The sequence below is a fragment of the Leptodactylus fuscus genome, chromosome 2 (genome assembly GCF_031893055.1).
Source record: "Leptodactylus fuscus isolate aLepFus1 chromosome 2, aLepFus1.hap2, whole genome shotgun sequence".
In the NCBI taxonomy this organism is placed as follows: domain Eukaryota; kingdom Metazoa; phylum Chordata; class Amphibia; order Anura; family Leptodactylidae; genus Leptodactylus; species Leptodactylus fuscus.
This window is the reverse complement of record NC_134266.1, coordinates 248658027-248683141: the sequence shown is the minus strand read 5'-3', so window position 1 is coordinate 248683141 and position 25115 is coordinate 248658027. Positions and strand designations below refer to the sequence as shown.

The following is a 25115-nucleotide window of genomic DNA, read 5'->3' as shown; positions in this document are numbered from 1 at the left end:
ATAATAATGTACAGCACCATGGAATTAATATAATAATGTACAGCAACATGGAATTAATGTAATAATGTACAGCACCATGGAATTAATATAATAATGTACAGTACCATGGAATTAATATAATAATGTACAGCACCATGGAATTAATATAATAATGTACAGCACCATGGAATTAATATAATAATGTAAAGCACCATGGAATTAATATAATAATGTACAGTACCATGGAATTAATATAATAATGTACAGCACCATGGAATTAATATAATAATGTACAGCACCATGGAATTAATATAATAATGTACAGCAACATGGAATTAATATAATGTACAGCACCATGGAATTAATATAATAATGTACAGAACTATGGAATTACTATAATAATGTACAACACCATGGAATTAATATATTAATGTACAGCAACATGGAATTGATATAATAATGTACAGCACCATGGCATTAATATAATAATGTACAGCACGATGGAATTAATATAATAATGTACAGCACCATGGAATTAATTTAATAATGTACAGCACCATGGAATTAATATAATAATGTACAGCACCATGGAATTAATATAATAATGTATAGCACCATGGAATTAATGGTGCTATATAAATAAACACTTGCCCTCCAATGATAACGGGAAAACACCTTTAAATGTAGTTTTCTTTATGGGAAAACCCTTTTAACTGGTGTGAATAGTTATAGTTAGGATGTGAATATTGATGTGGATGGGGATAGGGAAATATACGGTATATTATATTATATTATTGTATGAAAACTAGTGCACAGAATTGCAGCAGCCCTGCAGAACGCAGAGTCATCTCTGGGCCTGTAGTCTGGGCCGCAATCACTAGCTCCTGACCTTCCCATCCTCTTGTATGTTTGCTTTAGTTACCCCACAGCGCTGCTGCTGTCAGGTTACACTTATGGACTAGTAACAATAAAAGTGTGTCATTTTCCGTGGATTGCTCAACCCCGCACCACATGTCTTCCACTTGCTGAATCATTTTAGCCTTTTACAGTAAGCGCTCTTCTTTTTAATTCTCTTTGATCTCACATTTCGAGGACTTTTATTGTTTACATCATATTTTGCCATCCTTTTCCCAGAAGATAAGTTTACTTTTGGTTACATATGCCCAGCGTGACGTGAATTCATTGCCCTTACTGCACATTACCGGAAACTAGCAAGTGGCAGACCTGCGCAATGTACTATCGTCTAATAGAAGTGACGTAGAAACCTTGAGATGACATGTGTCATGCTGTGTGGATTTCTCTAAATAACTCACTTACAATTCCTTTGTCTCTTCATTCATCTCTATATATTTGTCAGTAGCTTTCAGTGCTTTTCCTGCTTCAATAGTTTGGATTTATTATCTATTGGGTCTATATCAGAACAGCAGAAACAAACTTACCATAAGTGCAGACAACAGTTCTGTTATAGGGCTACATGGGAGACAAGGACTGAGCAACTAATGCGGTCCACACTAGCGTTTTCCCCTTTGTTGTTCAGATCCGTCAGGGGACCCAAACAACAGAGGCAGACCACTAAAACAACAGTTGTACAAGGTGCCTGGCAATCCCCATTGACTATAATGGGGTCCATCGGGTGTCTGTCACTTCTAAACTGAAACCAGCAGAGGAAAAAGTTCTCCGTGCAGGAATGTTCCTCTACCGATTTTTGGTGGACACTGTGACAGAGTCATCGATGGAGATTCTAGAGCAGGTATGAACGTAACCTAAATTCTTCCTGCTACTGTTCCTCAGTATAAAATTCAGTTTTCTTGCAGCTACCACCAGGGGGAGCTCACTGCGGACCAATGTATACAGCTTCCAATGACTTCAAGGAGTCAGGAGAAAATGCATATAAAGTGGTGGCTTTATATGTGCCTCCTGCAGGCCAGTAATTTAAACCCAACTTGGAAGAACAATAGTGTATCCATGTAGTTATTAATCTGTACTGAAGCTATTAAAGCCAGCTTAAAGTGTACTCCCACGTGTAAAACAACTATATGAATAAATAAATAAATGAATAATATGGGTGAATAGTATGGGTGAATATAATAAACTTTGTAATATATCTTATTAAAGAAATATGTTTCCTTCCCAATGTATAAACTGAGCTACTTTTAACTTAGAAGTGTATGGAGAGGGGAGGCTGCTGCAAAAGACAGACTAATAACTGCAGTTACTAAACTCTGCTACACTGTGAGTGATGGAGCTCTTTTAACACTGCTCTGTTTCAAGATAAGAGTCTATCACTGCACAAACGGAGATAATAAATCAATTAACAGCCTTCTCTCCCTGTCCTCTCCATAGATTTCTATGTGTGAAGTCAGTCTTAGAGAAGGTAAGGTGGAGTAAAGCAGCCAAACAAGTGGAGAGGGAAACAGATTTCCTTAATAAGATATATTACAAACTTTCTTATATTCACCTGCACTATTCATTTAGTTAATGCTGTTTTATAATTGGAGGTTCACTTTAAGGCAACCTTCACAATACATGGTTAATACATATTCAAAATACTGGGTGTTGTTTCTCAAATTCCTAGTTCTCATATTATTTCTTCATCTTATCGGACTCCTTGGCTCTGGTAGTCTAGGACACACCTACAGGCTCTCAGTTGGTCCATGTAAGAGTACTGGGGGGGCGTCTCAGTCTACTCTGCACACCATGCTAGTTAGTCTTTGACTCTCGTCCCTGCTCTTGGATGGACAAGCCATGAGTCGGGGGGCAATGTCTTAAACCACCAAAGCACAGTGTGTATAGAGTAGTCAATTTACAGTCATTATACAACAAAGAAGAGGGGACTGGGAATCGAAGGGACTGCACCAAACAGATTGTACACCATTCATTTATTATGTGGGAGCTGTAATGGGGAACACATTGGTTACCTAAAGGGCTAGTTCACACGTGGGCAAAGGGGAGGTTTTTGACAGCGGAATTCGCTTCAAAAACCTCTCCTTTAACATGGTGGTCTATGTAGACCACTAGCTTTTTTTTTTCCTCCTAGCGTTTTCCGCCGGAAGAAGCGACATGACCTTTCTTCAGGCGGAAAACGCCTGAAGAATTGCATAGAATTGAATGGGAGGCGAAAACCGCGCGGTAAAAAACCGCGCGGTTTTTTGCACACAAAACCGCGCGGTTTTTTGCAAAAAACCGCGCGGTTTTCGCCTGCAGTTTCTATAGCACATATAGGAAAAAAAAAACCTAGCGAAAACCGCGTCAAAAACCTCGTCAAAAACCGCGTGGAATGCAAAAAAACAGCGTCAAAAAAACTCCTCGAGGTTTTTTACCTCGCACAAATAAGCTAGGCGGTTTTCACGTGTGAACTGACCCTAAAACAGATATAACAGGGAACAAAGATGTTACTATAATTCTGCTGATCCAGGCACAATATAGCAGTCACCTTAAGTTTAGATGATTTAGAAGATAACATCTGTGGGAATCGGTGAGCCAAGATTCATGATGACTCCCAAAAGAAGGAGCTGCTATAATTTTTGTTCCTTTCAGAAGAAAAGCGTTACCTAGAAAATCCAAGGAACGTCTAGTCAGCATTTGGGCATTCTGACTGCTCAGTTCTGAAAATTTGTTGGGTTGTCCCAGCGAACTGACTATCACAATGTTAACGTTCTCATAAGATGGAATTATCCTTTATAAATGTTGTCTATTTTTACTATTCATTTTACTTAATGGGGTTTTCCCACGAAAGTAACTTAGGATGGGGATAATTTGCAGATCCGTGGGGGTGTAACTGCTCAGACCCCATTGATCAGGAGAACGGGGACCTTTGGCTGTACTTTGGCTATCTCCAGAACGCCCATTGAAATGAATGAAGTGGTGTGCCCGCAGCCTGGCCAGGGCTCCATTCAGTCCACGCTTTTCCTGATCATTGGGGGGGGGGGGTCTCCACTGATCTGTAAGTCCTATGTGTAACATCTCTGCCTGTTCGGGTCTCTGCACCACCCTCTGCTCGCATGCTGCGGCGCAGGAGACATGTGCAGTTTGGTTCATGGCTTAAAGTTTTTGGTCGCACTGTGTGAACACGGCTCTAGTGCTGTGATTGTATTTGCACCACACCCGTCTTCTGCGCTTGTTGCCTCTGTCCATTAAGTGGTTAATTTTGTCTTGCGTGTGATTGACAGCTGCCTTCCTGTCAACTCCAGGGGCGGGTTCTTCCTCCCTATTTAGCCTTGGCTCTCATTCACACCGGGATTGCTATTGCCTTGTGCATACTTGCTCCTTACTGTCACTACTTTTGCTTGCACTCTTATCCTTGACCTCTGGCTTTCCCTGCTGACTATTCTTTGGACTCCGATTTGGCACTGCATCGCTCGACTGTTTATTGACCCTTGGCTAGCTGACCTCTCTTTGTTGTTGTCCGTCTTGTCTGCGTTTTGTGTTTCACTTATACAGGAAGGGAACATCTTCATGGTTGTCGCACCTATTACTTAGAATAGGGCCTGGCAATAGGAAGGGAAAGTTGGGGCTTCAGCTTAGGGCTCACTGCCTGTTGTATCCCGTCCCAGGGTTTAAACAGTTCTGGGGAATTGCTGTCCTAGCAATACATTTTGATCTCTGTAGTTTATTCATTACATGTCCCACGATTAATGTTCCCAATATTCTCGCTACACAGACTTGTCCATTTCTACTAGAAACGTTCCGATATCCTACTCTTTGTATTCTCTGCCTTTCTTACCATGTGTCTGAGACAGAAATGACGGATGACCACTAGAGGAGAGGACTTGCACATTCACAGTGATAAATGCTTTCATCATACTTGTGTCTTACTACAAGCAGCTGCTTGGAGGAACTTATGGAATTCCAGCTGTTAGTCCCAGTTCCTCAATACGGATGGGCAGGGCTTGTAAGGCTGTGAAAACAGTTTGAGCAGCGGTCGGGCGTGCAATGATGTAGAGCACAGCTGTATACAGCATCACTGGGATATACAAGCTGGGTGCCTGGATTATAGGGGACCAGACACAGCCGCACAATACAGGAAACTCCAGGAACATGATATGAGGGAAGGTTGTGATGCCAAGGTACGGTTCTTTGTCCTGTCTTTATACTGGGGGGGTAGAAGCATAGAATCAGATACTGTATAGTATACGAATGCTAAGAGTTGTAGCTGTTTCTTAAAGGGATGTCAGTGTCGTCTATAAAGCTACTTACTATCCCAAGAAAACCTCTCTGCAGTAGTTTTACTGAACTGTTTGCACCTCTATCGCTTGACACCGTACTTACACTGACAGCAGTTTGACAACTCCTAAACAGCCATGGTTTGGTTAAAGTTTCCGTATAATATGTTGTTTTTGTGTAAGCTTATACTAAAAAAAACTATGTAATAACGTCTTATTGTTTACAGATGTAGCAGAGCTGAGTATGTCACTGAACGGTTTCCTTTGTGCGTCATGAGTTTGATTTATGGTGTAATGGGACTAAGTCTTCATAGACAGCTGGGCTCTGCTTTTGTAATAATCCTATGTTGTAAGCAGGAGATCTCAGGGCTGTTGTCTGCAGGATATATATGGCTGTAAGAATCCTGTGCACGTAGAAAATATATAAAACCTTGCTGAAACTCACTGCAGTGTTCTGGACATGCACAGATAACATGTTATATGACTATTGGTTGTGTCAGATGGAGAACATAGCTCTGCTACACAGAGAAACCCAGCTCTGCTACATTTGTACATGCTAGTTGTATTGCATTTATTATGATAGTCAGTGGTCGTCCATTTCTATACGTGTCACTATGGAACCGAGCGATCTCCATTGTGATATACATAGATAAAAGGTGCTGGTAGTAAGAGACAGACAGGACCTGAGTGTTGCACCTTCTACGAAACTACGACAACAAAAAAAAGCGCACTGCATAGTTGAGACGACTTTGCCGTGTTTTTCTACTGTCAACTGTAATATCGCAATGGCATTTCTTGGACATGACCTATGTATGAACATAAGAAAAAACGTATATTTCCACAAATTATGTCAGTATATCCCCCCTGTTATAGTGAGATACTGTGATATATGTGGATAATATTATATTAAGTGATATGCCCCCTCTTTACAGATTACGTGAAATTATAATCTACTTAAAACGTTGAGTATTTTTGTGAATTTATTGCAATAGTAATTGTCATTGCAGTACCATTCACAACCACTACACGGTGTATGGCGCTGTGCCTATTACTCTACCCCATCAATCCACTAGTTGTGGGGGTGCCAAGAGTCAGACCCCCACCAATCTAATATTGTAGCCCTATCGTAAGGGTAGGGTGTAAAATTTTAAAGTTTCATTCACGGCCTCTATTGTAAACCAGAATTGCATTCATGTTTCTGCTGGTTGCTATTGGAAACAGACAGCAACTTTGTTGTCAGACCCTAACAAGTTAGCTGGACTCTTATAGTTGTACTGAAACAGTTTGATGTGTATACTGCAACGTGCCCCCCCTGTAAGACCCCTCTTATATAGCTGTATATTATGGAGTGTCTTACACAAAGGCTCCATAATATACAAGATGAGCAAGTGGGCAGAGAAGCACAATGTGAATAGCAACTAGGCTCTTGCTGTAACATCTGGGATTAGAGAAACCTTTGTTTAACATGAAACTTGGTCTACGTATTGGCCCGAACACAGCACATCCATGAGTTGGGTTTGAGGCCAAATGTCCTGACCAAAATTGGGGTATGTGAAACAGCCCTCAGATGCCGCAGGAAGATGCTTCATAGTGGGATAGAGTTCCATCTGTCTACCAAGCAGGGGTGAACCTGCCCCTTTCGCCGCCCGAGGCGAACAACAGAAAGCTAAGCGAAGGGGGCGTGGCTTAGCGGCGTTCGCAGGCAGAGAGCAGGCACGGAGAGGACCTGCTCTCTGCCTGAGCGTGAGGGGAGGCTGCTGGAGCAGCGCTGCTCCAGTGGCCTCCCCAAACCACCGCTCGGTGCTAAGCCAGTCCAGGACAGCTTGTCCTGGACTGGCTTAGGTAAGCAAAAATGCCGCCCTCCCTGGGGCCCTGGCATAGCGCCGCCTGAAGCGGTCGCTTCAGGTCGCCTCATGGGAGGTGCGCGCTGCTACCAAGGATCACCAGCGCTGAACAACACCCCAAACTTCTGTTACTCATCCCTTTAACAGTTAAAAATGGACCTGATTGGCTGAGGGCTACCACGTGGTCACACTTTCTACCCCTATATACAGTGGCGTAACTAAAGTCTTGTGGGCCCCGGTGCCATCTTTTGTCCGGGGCCCCCTACCTCATCCCTCCGGCGAATTCTTGATAGTGATGGTTACGGGTGCTAAGGAGTTTAATCCACCTTAGTGTGGTTCGGGGAATCTGAGGGTCTTCTTGGTTTATGGGCCGGATGGAATCTGCAATCTCAATAATGATACCAGTGCTTATGGGCTCCCTAAGGCTCCTGGGCCCCGGTGCGACTGCACCCTCAAGTTACTCCCCTGCCTATATACAAGTAGTGCCCGTCAGGCTGGGGTGTTCCCTAGATAGCAAACGCCATGCACTTTCCAGTAGGTGATCGAGGGCCGTTCGGCACTAGCTGAAGCCCAATCCAAAATATGGGTGCCCTCTATATAATATACATAGTAATATCATGTAAATTAGGGGACATAAGTATTTAACAGCACATTGACAGGATCATTAGAAGGTAAAGCGTTACGTCCCGAGACGCGCTGAGATGCCTTCATGTCAATTCCGAACAGCTTTTTAAGATCAGGCTGAAATGGAAAATCTTAGAAGTCATCGCTGCTTTGAGTTAAATATTTATTCTACAAAATGATAGGAGATAAAGACTAATTGTGTTCCTTTAGTACATAGGCCTTTGAACAGGCCAGAAGCTAAAAAAAAATAAAAAAAATTGGCTGTTAACTGACGGGAAAAAATCCCAGTGTTATTACCCAATATGGATGACAAAACATTGTAGCCTGTGTGGGAAAGTGGATCAGATCCAATGTCTGGAATCGTTTATCTTCTGCTAAAGTCATAAGGATGACTGCTTTATGTATTTCACTGAAATTCCTACTGATTACTTCTATTTACTCGTGATCTGGGAAAGCGGCGAGTCCGCGCAGAATTGGAAATGAAAGGATAAACATTGCACTTTGTAAGAACCGCAAGAGGAAAAAAGAAATTAATGTCCTAAATGACGGCAAATGAGTTAAGTATGTTTAGTGTGTAGAAATGGCTTCTCTGCTAAGTCAACGCAGCCTGTAAAAATCGTAAAGGTGCGGTTCTTATTTACTGGCTGCGTCTACGCTCGGTTCGCGATGACGTTCGCTATTTTAACGGTGAAATTGCAGAATACATGCGATTACATAATCTCTTTGCTATAGAGCATAATATACAAGACCCTGAACGTGTAATTGGCGGAAAGAGTAACGCGCTATGCTAGAGCCAGATTGCCGCATTGAGCAAGCTCCAAGATGTATGGACCTGTAATATGGCATCCATAGACTTCTGTGGGCCCATACTGTCACATCCCTCCAGCAGTGTTTATACTGTGACCTATACATAGGATAGGCCTATCGGTAGGGTGTTATTTGTATGTATGAAGTCCAAAAGAGTTTTCTGGAATAACAAAAATCAATTTTCCAGAAACAGCGCCATTCTTGTCCATGGGCTGTGTCAGGTATTGCAGCTTAGCCCTATTATAGTACACCATTAGAGCAGGTAATCCTATCCTATCCTTTCCTATCCTACTAATATTATAAATTGTTCGTCAAACACACAAAAACGGCTGAACGGATTTGAATGAGATTTGGCACATAGATATATTGTGACCCCGATTAACATATAGGCTAACTTTTATACCGGTAAATGACATGGTTTTGCGACTGTTATGAATTTATGTTCATATACTATATTACACTGCTGCTGCAGCACCTATTTCAGGTCCCAGGGCTGTTATCTCTCTGTGTAAACACACTTAACCCTCAGTGGTTTGCATATTATCTGATCTGCCCCAGGCAGTGCAGACGAACTGACATGGGCAATGACCTTTAATCCAAACTGGCAGTTTGTCAATTTTAAACATGCCGGGGAAAAAGAAAATCTAATTTGTCGCAAACAATGAAAGCTATGAAGGTAGCCAGAAGTCACAGAGCTCTCCTCAAGCAGAGCTGACGGGGATCATCGACGCCAACAACATATGCATTATATGCCGTTGCAGCGAGCTGCTGAGATGCCGGAACAATCACGGGCACTGCGCGAGGAATGCGTTTAGCAACAGGCCAGTTTGACAGCTGTTGAAACGCCATAGCAGGTGCATCATCAACACCAACAGCACGCTCATTATATGGCGTCCCAGCGAGCTGCTGAGATGTCGGAACAATTACGGCCACTGCGCGAGGAATGCGTTTAGCAACAGGCCAGTTTGACGGCTGTCGAAATGCCGTAGCAGGTGCATCATCAACACCAACAGCACGCTCATTATATGGCGTCCCAGCGAGCTGCTGAGATTCCGGAACAATCACCGGCATCTCAGCGCAAGGAACGAATTCAGCGCCAGGCCAGCTTGAGAGTTGCTGAAATGACGGAGCATGCCGATCATCAACGCCAACAACACGCTCATTATATGGCGTTCCAGCGAGCTGCTGAGATGCCGGAACAATCACAGGCACGGTGTGAGTAACAAGTGTCGCAGGACAGCTTAAGAGCTGCTGAAATGCTGGAGCAGGCAAACCATCGACGGCGAGAATTTGCTGAATATAGGCAAATCATCCACTCCAACAACCCGCAGACAAAGTCGCGAGCAAAGGCTAGTTGCATATATTCGTAGTCCTGGAGATAATTTGTTATGAGTTCGCTATACTTACTCTACTTGTTTACCAAATATCAGCTGCACCATGTAGAGTAAGGTTACATTCACATCTGCATTGGATGATATGGTGTTCTCAGTCAAAGGAAACAGACACCCAATGGATCCCATTATAGTCAATGGGGGTCCCTCTGTTTGTGTCATTTCAGGGATCTGGTGCTGTCCATTTTTCTGTTCTTCCCTAAGATGTTACACAAAGAAATATCAGGAATATCAGGAATATCAGGTCACAGTACAGGGATGATAAACCCAATAATGTCACAGTACAGAGATAATACACAGTGATGTCACAGTACAGAGATAATATACACAGTGATGTCACAGTACATAAACCCCTAGTCATGTTTTCTCTGCTTACACTGTGTAGTTATAGTAAGCACAACATTTAAAGGGGTTGTCCATTGTGGGCATATGGATGTGACAGAAGGAAGAGCTTGTTCCATTAATATGCACACTCAGTGCATGTTTATAGGGGAGTCAGAAGACAGAGCTGCTAGCCAAATGAGCACTTGGCCAGTTATTTCATATATATGGCCACAAATTCCTGACTATTGAATAGACAGAACCAGTCCATCTGCAGTTAATGCTCAGTGAGTGAGCGCGGGCCGTACACAAGACTTACATATCACTTCTAAGATCTGATTTCTACACAGTGTACGTACAACACGCCTGAGTAATCTGCAAACAATGTAACCATGTGAGGAAGATTTAGATTCTTAGATTGATCTCTGATTGATCAGCTGATGTGGTGACCTAAAAGTACAAGATGTAAAAGAACATGCTGTGCTATCACGATGTAAAGCCATGTAACGCCTGTGATGTTTAGAGTTATATGGAGTTCACGGTTTCCAAGCAGCTCATGAACCTTTCTTGCGAGATGACATTCACGTTACAATGTGGCTGATGTCAGAGAGTAACATGTATGTACGTGTTCCCACTGCTTTTTTCTACACGATTATGGAGGCAGCCATCTTGCCTGAACTGCTACTGTACTTTAAGAGCATTGAATGATACTTTATAGCAGCCACAAGGGCACTAGGAAACGGAAAAATTGGGATGAGCAAACCGCTTCAAATGAAATTAGGTTTTACCTAATTTTTCAATAGTTTCAAGTTCAACCTAAACTTATGGGTTCATCACCACAAACCAATATTATATCTTGAGGTCTCTTCTGACTTCAGAGTACAACGAGTGGAGGCCCAGGGGCTTGTAGTCTTCTGCAGCGCTCCATCAGGGTCCTCTTCTGGCTTCCTGGGTGACATCATGTGTTCCAGGGCATTCTGACGCATTGAAGTGTCACAACGTTGGCATATCCCATTTGGTCGCTGAGGCACTTGACATTTACCCAGGAAGCCTAAAGAGAACCCGGGGGCGGAGGCCCTGAATAGGAAACTCTTTATAATGTTTCTGCACATCCACATATTATAGTCTGAAGAGAACCCAAAGTGCAATAGTAGTACTTGTGGTTTGTGACAAAGAAGTTCATCCCAAATCAAGTCTTTGGACCAAACCCAAATCTAAATGAATCATCAGAGGTTTGCCCCTCTCCGCTCATTGACTATGATTATTTCTATGGGAGAGTGTTGTGGACATGCTTTGTACAAAGGTCACCATTCACCATGCAGGGAGGGGAGAAAGTGAATTGTTGGCATCACCCATTGTCAGCATTAGAACCCGTGTTATCTGGGTCCATTTTTCTAACAGAGGTGTTACCTTTCATTCAGTGGCGTAACTACCGGGGTAGCAGGGGTAGCGGCTGCCACAGGGCCCGGGACATTAGGGGCTTGATGACAGCCGCTACGGCTGCATTTTTGGATTTTTTTCAGGCCGTTACCGGCTGGAGTTCCTATGGAGCATAATACTGTGTGCATGGGGCCACTATGGAACATAATACTGTGTGCAGGGGCCACTATGGGGCATAATACTGTGTGCAGGGACCACTATGGGGCATAATACTGTGTGCAGGGGCCACTATGGGGCATAATACTGTGTGCAAGGGCCACTATGGGGCATAATACTGTGTGCAGGGGCCACTATGGAACATAATACTGTGTGCAGGGACCACTATGGGGCATAATACTGTGTGCAGGGGCCACTATGGGGCATAATACTGTGTGCAAGGGCCACTATGGGGCATAATACTGTGTGCAGGGGCCACTATGGGGCATAATACTGTGTGCAGGGGCCACTATGGGGCATAATACTGTGTGCAAGGGCCACTATGGGGCATGATACTGTGTGCAGGGGCCACTATGGGGCATAATACTGTGTGCAAGGGCCACTATGGGACATAAAACTGTGTGCAGGGGCCACTAAGGGGCATAATACTGTGTGCAGGAGCCACTATGGGGCATAATACTGTGTGCAGGGGCCACTATTGGGCATAATACTGTGTGCAGGGGCCACTATGGGGCATAATACTGTGTGCAGGGGCCACTATGGAACATAATACTGTGTGCAGGGACCACTATGGGGCATAATACTGTGTGCAGGGGCCACTATGGGGCATAATACTGTGTGCAAGGGCCACTATGGGGCATAATACTGTGTGCAGGGGCCACTATGGGGCATAATACTGTGTGCAGGGGCCACTATGGGGCATAATACTGTGTGCAAGGGCCACTATGGGGCATGATACTGCGTGCAGGGGCCACTATGGGGCATAATACTGTGTGCAAGGGCCACTATGGGACATAAAACTGTGTGCAGGGGCCACTAAGGGGCATAATACTGTGTGCAGGAGCCACTATGGGGCATAATACTGTGTGCAGGGGACACTATTGGGCATAATACTGTGTGCAGGGGCCACTATGGGGCATAATACTGTGTGCAGGGGCCACTATGGGGCATAATAGAGAGCGCAGGAATACGGGGGGTTCAGTTGGGGTCTTCAGTGGGCATCAGTCGGGGGGGGGGGGCATGTCAAAAGTTCCTAGCTACGCCACTGCTTTCATTGTAATTCAGTCTGTGATTATGTTATTTGTGTCCATTTTTCTAACTGAGGTGTTACCTTTCATTGTAATACAGTCTGTGATTAGGAAGAAATGACTGATGAGTAGTGATCTCTACAGAACAGGAAGTGGCAGATTATAATGCTCAGTGGCCAGTTTGAAAACTTCTAAATTTTAAGATTTTTTTGTGAAACGTAGATAATGACATGTACAGTTAACCTAGAGCTATTTACAAAAAAGTTGTTTTCTGACAATGCATTCCTTATGGTAATATGTAAAGCGGATCTATATAAGCTGCTCTCTATATAGAAAGTTGTCACTTGTCAATGAACAGGATTTAGCATTTTATGAGCCACAAAACTATAGAGGCGTTTCATAAAACAGATGAATAAGATATACGTACATACCTAAGTAAAAGGAATTGTCCAGAGATATATATAGATGGCCTAGCCTAAGGGCGGGCAGTTATTATGTAATAACCAGGCACCGCAGTATGCATGGAAAAGTGGCTATAATTTGGTGGGTGTTCCAGAACTGGGACCTCCACCTGTCACACCTTTGCATTCTTTAATAGACACAGCTCCCCAGATTCTGGCACAGATACATTTGGTTCACACTAGCATTGGGGTTTCCATTCTTTGGGTCCAGTTGGGGACCCAAAAAATAGAACCCAATCCACTTAAAAAACCTGCAGACCCCATAGACTATAATTGGGTCCGCTGAGTTTCTGCCTGGACTTTTCTCTTGGCATCTTTCAAGTGTAATGGGGAATAGAATCCCGTAGCCTCAGAATTTTTTTCTCTCACCCTCACCATTCCTGAGCAATCATTGCTGTTAATTTAAGCACAATTATGCTCTCTGATGTCAAGTGGGCGGTCCCTGTCTGTCTACTCCAGCTAAGGACCACCCACCTGACAGTAGAGAATATAATGGTGCTGAAATTAACAGAAAAAATTTCAACTGTGTCAGTATCAGGGAAGCAGTGACTATTAAAGGGTGCAAGAAGTTGGAGTTAGTGGAGGTGATGAAAGTTCCTCTTTAACCAGCCCATTCTGCTTAGCGGTACATGCATGTATCAGGGAATGGACATTTCAATATGTGGCCAATATTTTTATTTTTATTTTTATTGGGGGGGGGGGGTAGTATTGCTTGCGTTGTCTGGTGTAGACCTTAAAATTATTTCCATTCCTGCTGAGATGTACACTCTGTAAAGAACACAAGATAGAGATAAATGGACATGACAGATATTTTCCAACACACATATTTATTTCAGGAAGAGCGGCCTGGAGTTCACAGAGAATGTCCTTTAGGATTTGGAAAGTACTCAGGTCTCATTAATACTGTGGAAATATTTAGTATGTGTTGTGAAGCCAAGGTCAGTGAAGTCCAAAGAAGTTCTCATTTACAGTCAGAAGTCGTTCTTATCAATGTCGGTTTCTTCTTGTACTGTATGTCACAACTGTACAGTCTATTGACTTACTATAGATTGTGATAGCCCCCCAATAAAAACCAATGGTCATTTACCTCGACATGTCATTTACCTTCATTTATAACTAAAATAGAAAAATAAAGACTTCAGAAACTTGTAATAAATTGTCTGTTTCATGTATTCTGAAGCTAATATGTCTCCACTCTTCTGGAGGACTCACCAGGACCATGTATTATATTTCATTAGACTAGACATCTTGTAATACCACATTTCTCCTGCAGTGGCCGCTGTAGAAAAAATACGTAGCAGCCCACAGTTTCCTGAATCCTCTAGAAAAGAATTAGCTAGACATAATATGTAATTGCGAAAGGTGGCCAATAGATAAGGGAGGTCACTGTCGCCTTAAAACAGTTTCTACTGTCTAATTTATTTCATGGCCGGCAGTCTTTCACGTATTGTTAAGGGACTTGTCTAGGGCTATGATATTGGGCTCCACGTTCTATTTTAGGGCAGGTGACATCGAGCCCATTAGTCATGTGGCCATGCTGCCATGCTGCCTCTTGGTCCTATTCAAATGAATGGGGCTGAGATGCAGTACCAAGCCTAGCCACTATACCATGTATGGCACTGTACTTGGTTCGTAGTGGAAAGACCACAATAATCGATATTTTAGTCCTGCACAAGCCATTTAAGGTGAACACTTACATCAGACTAAACTTGATGTAAATGGGTAATTTAAACAAATGAATAATCTTTTATCTATAAATCATGTTTCTTTAAAAGAATGTTCTTAGAATATTCTCAAAAAGATCACTCATCCTAGTGAATATACATGGCGACTCTAAAGCTGGCCATACACATTAATGATGAGGGGTCAGATAGCAATGGGCTCATATACGTATATTTGCTTTGGTCCTCTACTATCTCTTTTGGTTCCCTGATGGCCGATGATTTTCTGCCATGGTCACGTGTTGAGTATAGAACATTGTCACAACGTACTAATAATCCAAGACCTGCTAGGATTCACTGTATCCTAAGTATAGGAGACGCAGAGAGATGTGGCTACTGATAGTGAGGAGGTGGCTATTATTATTCTGGATTATTCTGGAAGACCTCTTTCCTATTACTGGAGTATATGGCTATTCGCTCTCTCCATGCTACAATTTACACAACCTATACAAACATTCATTTGCTGCCAGTTTGTGGAGCCCGTGGGATGTCTCTGTTTTCTTTTGTACAAATGAGACTAAAAATGGATCCAAGGTATGTAATTCGGATGCCAAATATGTAGGCAAACTCCAGTCATGGCGTTAATATTAACCCAACCATTCATCTATGAACTCCAAACCCAATAGGCCTAGCACGGGGGACTATATGTTCTGCCCTTACACTTTTTTTTTAAGCCATCTGTTCTATATTATCTTGTTTTATATACGGTATATGTTAGATGCAATAATATGATGAGGAAGGTCATAGTGGGTGTAAAAGACATCCAAGATTCTACAGCAAACCAGCTGACCGCTGCAGAGTTACCATGCTGGGATCTACTAGTAGTTGTTTGTTTGCTAGTCCAATTCCCTTTCCCATGTAATACAGATTTCTCGATAAGTCCATCTCTATGACCACTGTCAATATTAAACAGATCGGGGACAACACAGTTGCTCAGTGATTAGCACTGCAGCCTTGCAGCACTGGAGTCCTGGGTTCGAATCCTGCCAGGAGCAACATCTTAAAGAAGTTTGTATGTTCTCCCCGTGCTTGTGTGGATTTCCTCCCATTCTACAAAGATATACTGATAGGAAAAAATAAATTAATTAATTGTACATTGTGATCCCTATATGGTCTATAAACAGGTCTATTCTTCTATCACTTTAAATACAGTAGATTTTAGGAAGTGATGTGCTTGTTAATAGAATAAGAGGAATGACTCAGAACGCTTACTAAAAGTTTATCCTCCTCATACGTACATCCCTATAAACAGAATTACCAAAGTCTTTGTTTTGCAGAACTTCTATAATGAGTTACAGACACATGGGGTTGGTTACGGGTGGTCACTTCCTATTGAGCAGTTTCGTAATCCTGATTTGTCATGTTTTGGAGACTTCCTGGTGATGGATAGAAATCATTGCGTCCCTCTGAAAGATTCTATTACGACACCGTGGCCTTGTGCATCAAACTGTCTGGGTTATATTGCCTGTGGAACCTGCTTTAGGCCAGAGCTCTATGTGACATAAATGCCATGGCTAGGCAAATTCTAGCAAATCCCATCCCTACATTGCAGAAAAAATGCTGCGATTTCCAAAACTGTTGCAGATTTTGCTGCGTTTTTTTGAGCCAAAACCAAGAATGACCACAACGGGAATGGGAAATATATAGAAAGCTCTTGTGCCTCTACCTTCTGCTCAATCCACTCCGGGCTTTGGCTAAAAAAAACAAAACATGAAAATCTGCAACAAAAAAAGGTGCATTACCGCAATGTGTGACCTTAGCCGAAGGCCAGGGCACCACGTTGTGTACACGAAGCGTTTTCACTACGTTTTACAGTACCTGCAAAGTGGATGTGATTCTGCCTAATCCTGTCCACCCTTTGCAGAAAAAGGATCCTCAACGGATACGACTTAAAAAAAAAAAAGCACTGATCCATTTATAATGCACGTAAAAAGGACCTCCGCCAAATCCGTTAAGAATGGATCCGTTGACTTCTATTGGGCCCATGTAAAGGGGCAAAGATGAGCATGTCTTGACGGCTATGAAAAGTCAGTCCAAAAACGGACTGAATTCTGTGTGTTCTCAAATTGCCTTTTTTACTGTTGTGTGAATAAGGCCTTAACCTTTCACATTTAGAGATATAAGTCTGGATTCACACTAGCGCTCAGTCTCCGTTCGGGTATTCCATTCCCCATTCCACTTGAAAAATGTGGAGAGAAAAGACTTGCAAGCAGGAATTTTTTCTCCGCATTTTTTGGGCGGGAATCAGCAGACTTCATTATAGTCTATGGAGTCTGTGGGTTTCTGTGGGTAACTGCTTTTTCAGCGAATTGGATTTCTGTTTTACGGGTCCCCAAGTGCAGCACTGCACCTCCCATGAGGCGACCTGAGGCGACCACTTAAGGCGGCGCTATGCCGGGGGTCCCGGGGGAGGGCGGCATTTTTGCTGACCTAAGCCAGTCCAGGACAAGCTGTCCTGGACTGGCTTAGCGTCACCGTCTCGGTAGCCCGGCACGGGAAGCGAGCGGTGGATTGGGGCGGCCCTGTGGACGCAGCGCTGCTCCAGCGGCTGCCCCTCATGCTTAGCAGAGAGCAGGTCCTCTCCCTGCCTGCTAACGACGCTCGCTCCGCTCGGCCCCGCCCCCTCCGCTCAGCCCCACCTCTTCCGCTCCGCCCCCTCCTCCGGGGAGGGGGGGGGCAGCTTTCTGACGTCCGCCTCAGGCGGCACAAACCCTAGGTTCACCCCTGCGCAAGTGGACTCCAAGAACGGAACCCCGAACGCCAGTGTGAACCTATCATCAGTCTTTATTACAATACTGTTATTATTTTATACTGTGGGTCTTGTAAGACATAGTGACCTGACCGCACCTTTTACAGTCCCACCTCCGTCCAGCAGAGACAATCTTATTACCCCACCAGAAAGTCTTTTGACCTGACAGTAACATAATACCAGCAAATCTAAAACCCCAATGTACATCAGATATCCAGGCTCTTACACGGAGCGCAGCATGGTTTGTTTGGGTGCAGATGTGTTCTTTTAGGGATATCTATGGTATATTTCTTTCTTTAATAAGAACTGTATGTACTCTCACATGTTACAGAGTCGCTGAGGCCAAGGCATTAAACAGCTGTCTAAGTAAATAGAGACTAATGAGCTGGCGCAGAGACTTTCCAGCAAAAACACTGGGCCAAAAAAAGGATCGCTCACATTGGCTCCAATAACTATTGTTAATGTGTTTAGTCAAAACTCAAAGGTCTCAGCTACAGTTATGTTTATACTGGAGAGCGAGCGCCGGGTCTTACGTTCACGTCTCCTACTGTACTTTTAAAAAAAAACAACCTCTGAGCAGAAATATAGCTTGTAACTTTTTTACATTCCCAGGAACATCTTTTCATTGTTTACACTGGAGACGAAACGTGAGATCTTATTAAAACCATCACATAGTAGCATGTATGTAAGCTGTCGTACCTTCCAGGATACTATATATCACTTGGAATAGACATGGGAAACCTCACTATAAAACTAATCCGCCAACAATCTTATATTACTCACACATCTATGGACGTAGGTTGTGTAGACAATACTGTCATCATTCTGACCTCATATGTTTACTGCTTTGGTGTAACCATTGGTTTACGTCCACAGTATATCTATGTATGGCTGTTACCACCTACACAACATCTTCTTAATAGGCTACGAAACTCCTACTTGGCCCTGTTAACTTTCTTCCCAACTATTACAACATTATCCTGGTTGAACTCTCACCTCCGTCATATATTGAACCCTGTTTCAAGACTCATCTTCCCTTCACATCACTCCATATTCATCCATATTGTCTTTGTCGGTTTCTTCTCTAGTCTCAAACAAGCCCAAGAATAGGATTTAAAAATTATTTACCCCTGACTCCTTACATTGCCACAATATGTCGGCCTTCATCCTAACTGACCTCTCAGTTTACTTCCATTTTGTTAGTAAGCTAGTCTCTAAAGGCTTTCATGCATGTATAGAAGTTGGCCTATCCCTCCGATTTTGTTATGTCCATGTATTTAAGGTATGGTTCACATCTGCATTCGGTATTCCGTTCGGGGAATGGGGTCCGTGTGTTTTCTGCGCGGTGTCCTCACGAGTCATATGGAGAGGAAAGTAGATCATGAAGTACTTTTCTCTCCACATGTTCCGTGCAGACACCGCGCGCAAAATACACAGACCCCATTATAGTCTGTAGGGTCCATGTGCTTTCATAAGTTCACCGCTTGTCAATGCATTTGGTATTCCGTTCAGGGACTCCCCAAACAGAATACCGAACGCACATGTGAACTAGGCCTTATATCTATGTAGACCTTTCAAATCTCCCCAGCAGATGATGTCACTAAGGACTGGGAATCTTATTAAGTGTGATGCATTGTTCTCCCAGGAGATAAGCAGACTCCAGAAGTGTCTGGCAAAGACTGATCCCCTCTTTCAATAGATAACACCTGCACCCTCCCCTGAATGAAGTATGCATGTATAGGAATAATAGGGATTAGCTGACAGCTGAATCAGAGTTCAGCATATAGCTATTGAAATCATAAGGGTACCAGAAAACAAATTCTACATAGATATAAGGCCTGGTTCACATCTGCATTTGGTATTCCTGTTCAGGGGTCCCCAAACTGACTCATTGAAAAGCGGTGAGCTTATGAAAGCACATGGACCCTACAGACTATAATGGGGTCCATGTGTTTTCCACGCAGTGTCTGCACACTTTGCTCTCCACATGACTCATGCGGACACCGCACGGAAAATACACAGACCCCATTCCCCAAACAAAATACTGAATGCATGATAATTTGATCATGTTGCACATTTTCACATCTATTAATTGTATCAGGGTCTCCAGCAGAAATATTCTGGTCCGTGTGGACTCGGACTAAGGCACTTGTTCCACGACAGATCTGTTATGATTTCATTGGCTAAAACCATTATACCTTTGATTTACAATGGTCAGTAAGGCCTCATGTACATGAGTGTGCAGCCTGAGACTCCTCCAATGCTTTGATATTTCTTAATATTGGAACAAAATGGAGCATCAGAACACATGTTGGAAAAGCTGCACGCTCAGTCATATGCATGAGACCTAAGGGTAAGTTCACACAGTGATTTTTGGTCCGGAACCTGAGGCGGAGGCCACCTCAGGATCTGGACAAAAAAACGGGTAGCCGCTATTGAATGCCGGTGCACTGCATCAGCATCCATTCCGCTCTGGATTAGGCCCAACTAGGCAACTCGGCCTGAAGAACAAGCAACTCGCTTCTTCCTGAGCGGCTCCCATTGATTTCAATGGGAGCCATCTTTTTGGTCAGGATTTTGAGGTGGATATGGCCTCAAAATCCTGACCAAAAAACTACATGTGAGCTAACCCTTAGGCTTTTGTCAAGTATCAGTTTTATTTTTAATGGATCTCATAAGTAACTAAAGCCTGATGGAAAAGACAGACACAACTGATCACAGTTTGGCTACTTGGTGCTTTATCTGGTGCTCTGTAGGGCATGTGCCAGACCTGTCAACAAGTGGATCAAAAACACTACATTCAGTGGTCCACTGAAGTGCTTAGAAAGTGGCCAAAATGTACCTTGGCTTGGTATTTTTTGATGCACTGTGGCACATCTCAGCACCATCTTGAGCAAATTGTCAAGGAACATTTACTTCGGTACTTGGATGGGAAGGCATTAATTAACAGAGCCAGCACGGCTTTATGACCAATAAATCTTGTCAGACTAACCTGATTTCCTTCTACAACAAAATCACTGAATGGTTGGACCAAGGGAATGCCGTGGACATAGTATATCTTGACTTCAGTAAGGCATTTGATAAAGTATCACATAACCTTCTTATTGAAAAAATGATTAAGTATGGCTTTGACAAAAAATCAGTTAGGTGGATTCACAACTGGCTTAATGATCGGGCACAACGAGTAATAATAAATGGCTACACATCGAACTGGAAGAAAGTCAAAAGCGGGGTGCCGCAGGGCTCTGTTCTGGGCCCAGTACTTTTTAATATCTTTATAAATGATCTGGACGATGGAATTATTGGGGAACTCATAAAATTTGCAGATGATACGAAGATAGGAGGAATAGCCAACACTAGAGAGGAGAGAGAGTGTATTCAAAAGGACTTAGACACACTGGAACAATGGGCTGAGGCGAACAAAATGGTATTTAACAGGGACAAATGCAAAGTTCTACATCTGGGTAACAGAAATGTAAAAAACATATATAGTATGGGAGGAATAGAACTAAGTGATAGCATAGGGGAAAAGGACTTGGGCATAATAGTAGATCACAAATTCAACATGAGCCAACAGTGCGGTGCTGCTGCAAAAAAGGCTAATAAAATTCTGGGATGTATTAAGACAAGCATTGAATCTAGATCAAGAGAGGTCATTATTCCGCTGTACTCTTCCCTGGTCAGACCACACCTGGAATACTGTGTACAGTTCTGGGCGCCTCAATTCAAGAAAGACATTGATATATTGGAGCAAGTCCAGAGAAGAGCAACCAAAATGGTGGAAGGTCTGCAAACCATGTCCTATGAGGAGCGGCTAAAAGAACTGGGACTGTTTAGTTTGCAGAAGAGAAGGCTGAGGGGAGATTTAATAGCAGTCTACAAATATCTGAAAGGTAGTCACAGTGCAGAGGGATCTACCCTATTCTCATTAGCACAAGGAAGTACAAGAAGCAATGGGATGAAACTAAAGGGAAAGAGATACAGATTAGACATTAGGAAAAACTTTCTGACAGTGAGGGTAGTGAGAGAGTGGAATAGGCTGCCACGGGAGGTGGTGGGCGCTCCATCAATGGAAATCTTCAAGCGGAATCTGGATAAACATATAGCTGGGATGATTTAGGAAAACCTGCACTCGCAGGGGGTTGGACCCGATGGCCCTTGAGGTCCCTTCCAACTCTACCATAAAATAAATAAAAAAAAATAAAAATAAAAAAAATAAACCTATGTCCCACCTGCCACTTTTTTAGGCCATGGGTGGATTGGGGCAAAAATCTATCATTTAGTATAACTCATACCAGAAAATGGGTATCATGAGTTATCTCAAAAATCTGTGCTAGTTTCTGACCACGTAAACAGGCACACCTACATGCGCAAGTGTTAAAAATGGGAAAAAGCAGTCCATTCATTTCTATGGGGAGCGCACGTATGCCGGCTCCCATAGAAAGCAATGGGACCTGCTTTAAACGCTGTCCAGACAGGGCCTCTATAACAGCAGTTATAGATGGACACCGGCGAACCCTATTGACCTTTAGGAATTCAGGTTTCCCGGTGGACCCCAATGAAGGACACCACAATGCTAGTGTGATCCTAGTGTTGCTTGCAAAAAAAAGATAAAGGGTAAAAGAATTAAAATATGTTTCCACTATGTTGTTTTATGGGGTTTTTTTTGTATATTTCCAAAATTTTCTCATTTATTTTAATCCATTGTAAGGAATAAAAGTACAAAAATATCCTTTGATAGAACGTTGTATTAACCTATCGTCGTACTGCAGCATCCTTGCTAGGAATGTCCGTCTGACGTATTTTCCTTTCTCAACTATAATTCTAGTGACTTGCTCATATATGACTATCAGAAGTCCTATATCCATAAAGCATGAATGTCCAACCAATGCATTTACTTTACGTTCCTTCTGTTTTTTCAGAACTCGAGGCTAAAGAAGCATGCGAGTGGTTACGGGCAGCTGGATTTCCTCAATATGCTCAGCTTTATGAAGGTAAGAGCACCAGGCCTTCTGATGGAATTCGCCATGCTTTTCATCCATGACATCATCCTGTTCCATTGCACTTTACACCCCGGGAAGGCTGATTTTTATGAGCTCGAAAACCATAATTATGCCAGCCACTAAAAACATAGGCGGTCTGAGAACAGCGGATCCCATTCATCAGGACCACCCAGTCCTTGCTACAGTAGTAGTCGTGTGAACCCAGCAATAATATTTATGTAATAACCAAAATAATTAAGTTGCCCCAACCTGTGTCTACAGGATAAACCTGAGCCGTGAGTGGCGGGGATCCGAGGCCTAGGGCTGGTGATAGATTATGTCAGGGGAAGGGCCGCAGACTACAAAGGGCTCTGATTCACTTCTACAAATCACTTTAACTTTTGTCACAAATTGAACTTTCCGACATGACGTTACAGCAGATTGATTGTGATCCCTCTCCTAGTCCATGGAAGGCCCTTCTCAAAATAAAGTAATTCATATTGGCGCTTGAGGTGGGCACATACTTATATATGTAGTCATAGCATCTGCCCACACTCTTCATCCACTAGTCCAAGGTCAGTAGCTTTTAGAATTTTGTTGTGAAGCTTCAACTCCCACCATGTTTCTTTCACTTCTATGGGAACAGCGGAGCAATTGTTTATAGTGGGAGTTATCATTTCAGTACAGCGTGCCTAAGGTCCCTGACCCCAGCACTAGAGTCTCTTGTCATCTACCAATAGGTCCAAGGCGGCCCTAAACCTTAGATGGCTGACAGCTATCCAACTTGACATTTTTTTGCTGAGTTTTTTTACATGATGCTTTTTTGTCACAATTTTTTTTGCTCCAGCACACTGGATGGACCTGGAATCTTCCCTTTAAAAAAAGTGTCACATTTTTTCCACCTCTTGTTGATTTTGGTTAAGTTCAGATGGGGTTTTTTTGACCGGTATCTGAGGCAGAGATCGCCTCAGGTTCCGGTCCAAAAACCAGGTAGCCGCGACTGAAAGCCGATGCACTGCACTGGCATCCAGCTGCGCACTCCGCTCTGGATTTGGCTTGATGAATGGGCCTAGTCCGGAGGAGGGTGTGTCGGAATCCGCGTCAGAACCCAGCTTAAAAAACCGCCTCCCATTGACTTCAATGGGACCTGTTCACTTATTTTTTTCTGCTAGCAGTTTTGTGCCGCTTGTGAAAAAAAGAAGCGACCTGCCCTTTCTTGCACGGATTCCGCGGCAGAATCAGCCACAGAGCCCGCAGTGTGAACACTCCCTCCTGACTAGGCCTATTCATTTGGGCCTAATCCGGAGCGGAATGCCGCAACTGGATGCCGGTGCAGTGCACTGGCATCCAGTCGCGGCTAGCCATTTTTTGAACCGGATTCTGAGGCGGATTCCGACTCAAAATCCGTTCCAAAAAACCCTGTGTGAACCCAGCCTAATAAGTGGAGGTCCAGGGAAGGTGAGGGAAAATAAACACTTATGCTCACCTGGTCTCACCTCTCCTGGGCATCTTCGCAGCATCCGGCGATCTTTTGGCATCCTCCTCTTCCAGCCTCCGGTTGACGCCCGATCCTAGCTTCACAGTGTCGCCCCAACCTCGAGGCACGTGACGTCAGCCAGAGACTGGGAGAGGATGCTGGGGGACCGCCGGATGCTACATATCTGAGGAGTGGAGTTTCTCCCCACATGACATCCATGTCTTCCTTACCCGGAGTGTTATATTTTTATTACTATATACATTTAATACATTTATGTTTTATAGAACTTTTCGAACGCTGGTCACATGACACATCTATACAATTTATCATTCCAGATTCTCAATTCCCAATCGATATTGCTTCAGTGAAACGTGATCATGATTTCCTGGATAGAGACCATGTAGAACCACTTTGCAGGTAATTCCTTCTCTGTTCTTTTGCTTATATGGTGTCATAACCAGAATGTCTCGTCACTTTTACCTTCATATATAGTGTTTCTTTAATTTAACACTAAACATCCCCCCCAGTAATAGTGCCGCCGCTATATTAGATTACTTGTGCCAGGTATTGAGGGGCAAAAATAAAAACGAACCTCCAGATGTGATATGAACACACCAATGGGATGTATTACACACTTGTATATCCAGCCTTAATCCAGTCGTTCATATGGAAAAGCCATAGGCTGAACTCTCGCTTGCTGACAGCTATATTGCCCGACTCTTCTATACATATGCACGTTCCAGCAGTCCATATGTATTCCATAGGAGACGGGAGAAAGGATTGTACAGATGAAATCCAACTACCTACTTATAATCTACATCACAGGAGACTGGTGGGACCACATACACATTAGATGGTTGGCCTAAAACAGGATAATACACAGTAATACGTTACAGAAGTAGACACACATGCTGAGAAGAGAAGATATACTAGGAGTCCATAGCAGCTAAGGAACAGAAGAAGAAAGAAGGAA

At 43.3% G+C, this 25115-nt stretch overlaps 1 protein-coding gene across 5 annotated transcripts in view; it reads left to right on the top strand.

Annotated features, from left to right (window-relative positions):
- STARD13 (StAR related lipid transfer domain containing 13) overlaps positions 1-25115 on the top strand; it is a 186177-nt gene that overhangs the window by 130789 nt on the left and 30273 nt on the right. For 4 of the 5 annotated variants that reach the window (XM_075266000.1, XM_075266001.1, XM_075265999.1 and 1 more), the window contains 2 exons: positions 22606-22677; positions 24478-24559. In XM_075266000.1, the coding sequence (XP_075122101.1) occupies positions 22606-22677; positions 24478-24559 (154 nt within the window). Of the gene's footprint in view, positions 1-4778; positions 5046-22605; positions 22678-24477; positions 24560-25115 lie in introns of those variants that run through there. The other variant, XM_075266003.1, reaches the window with a different exon arrangement.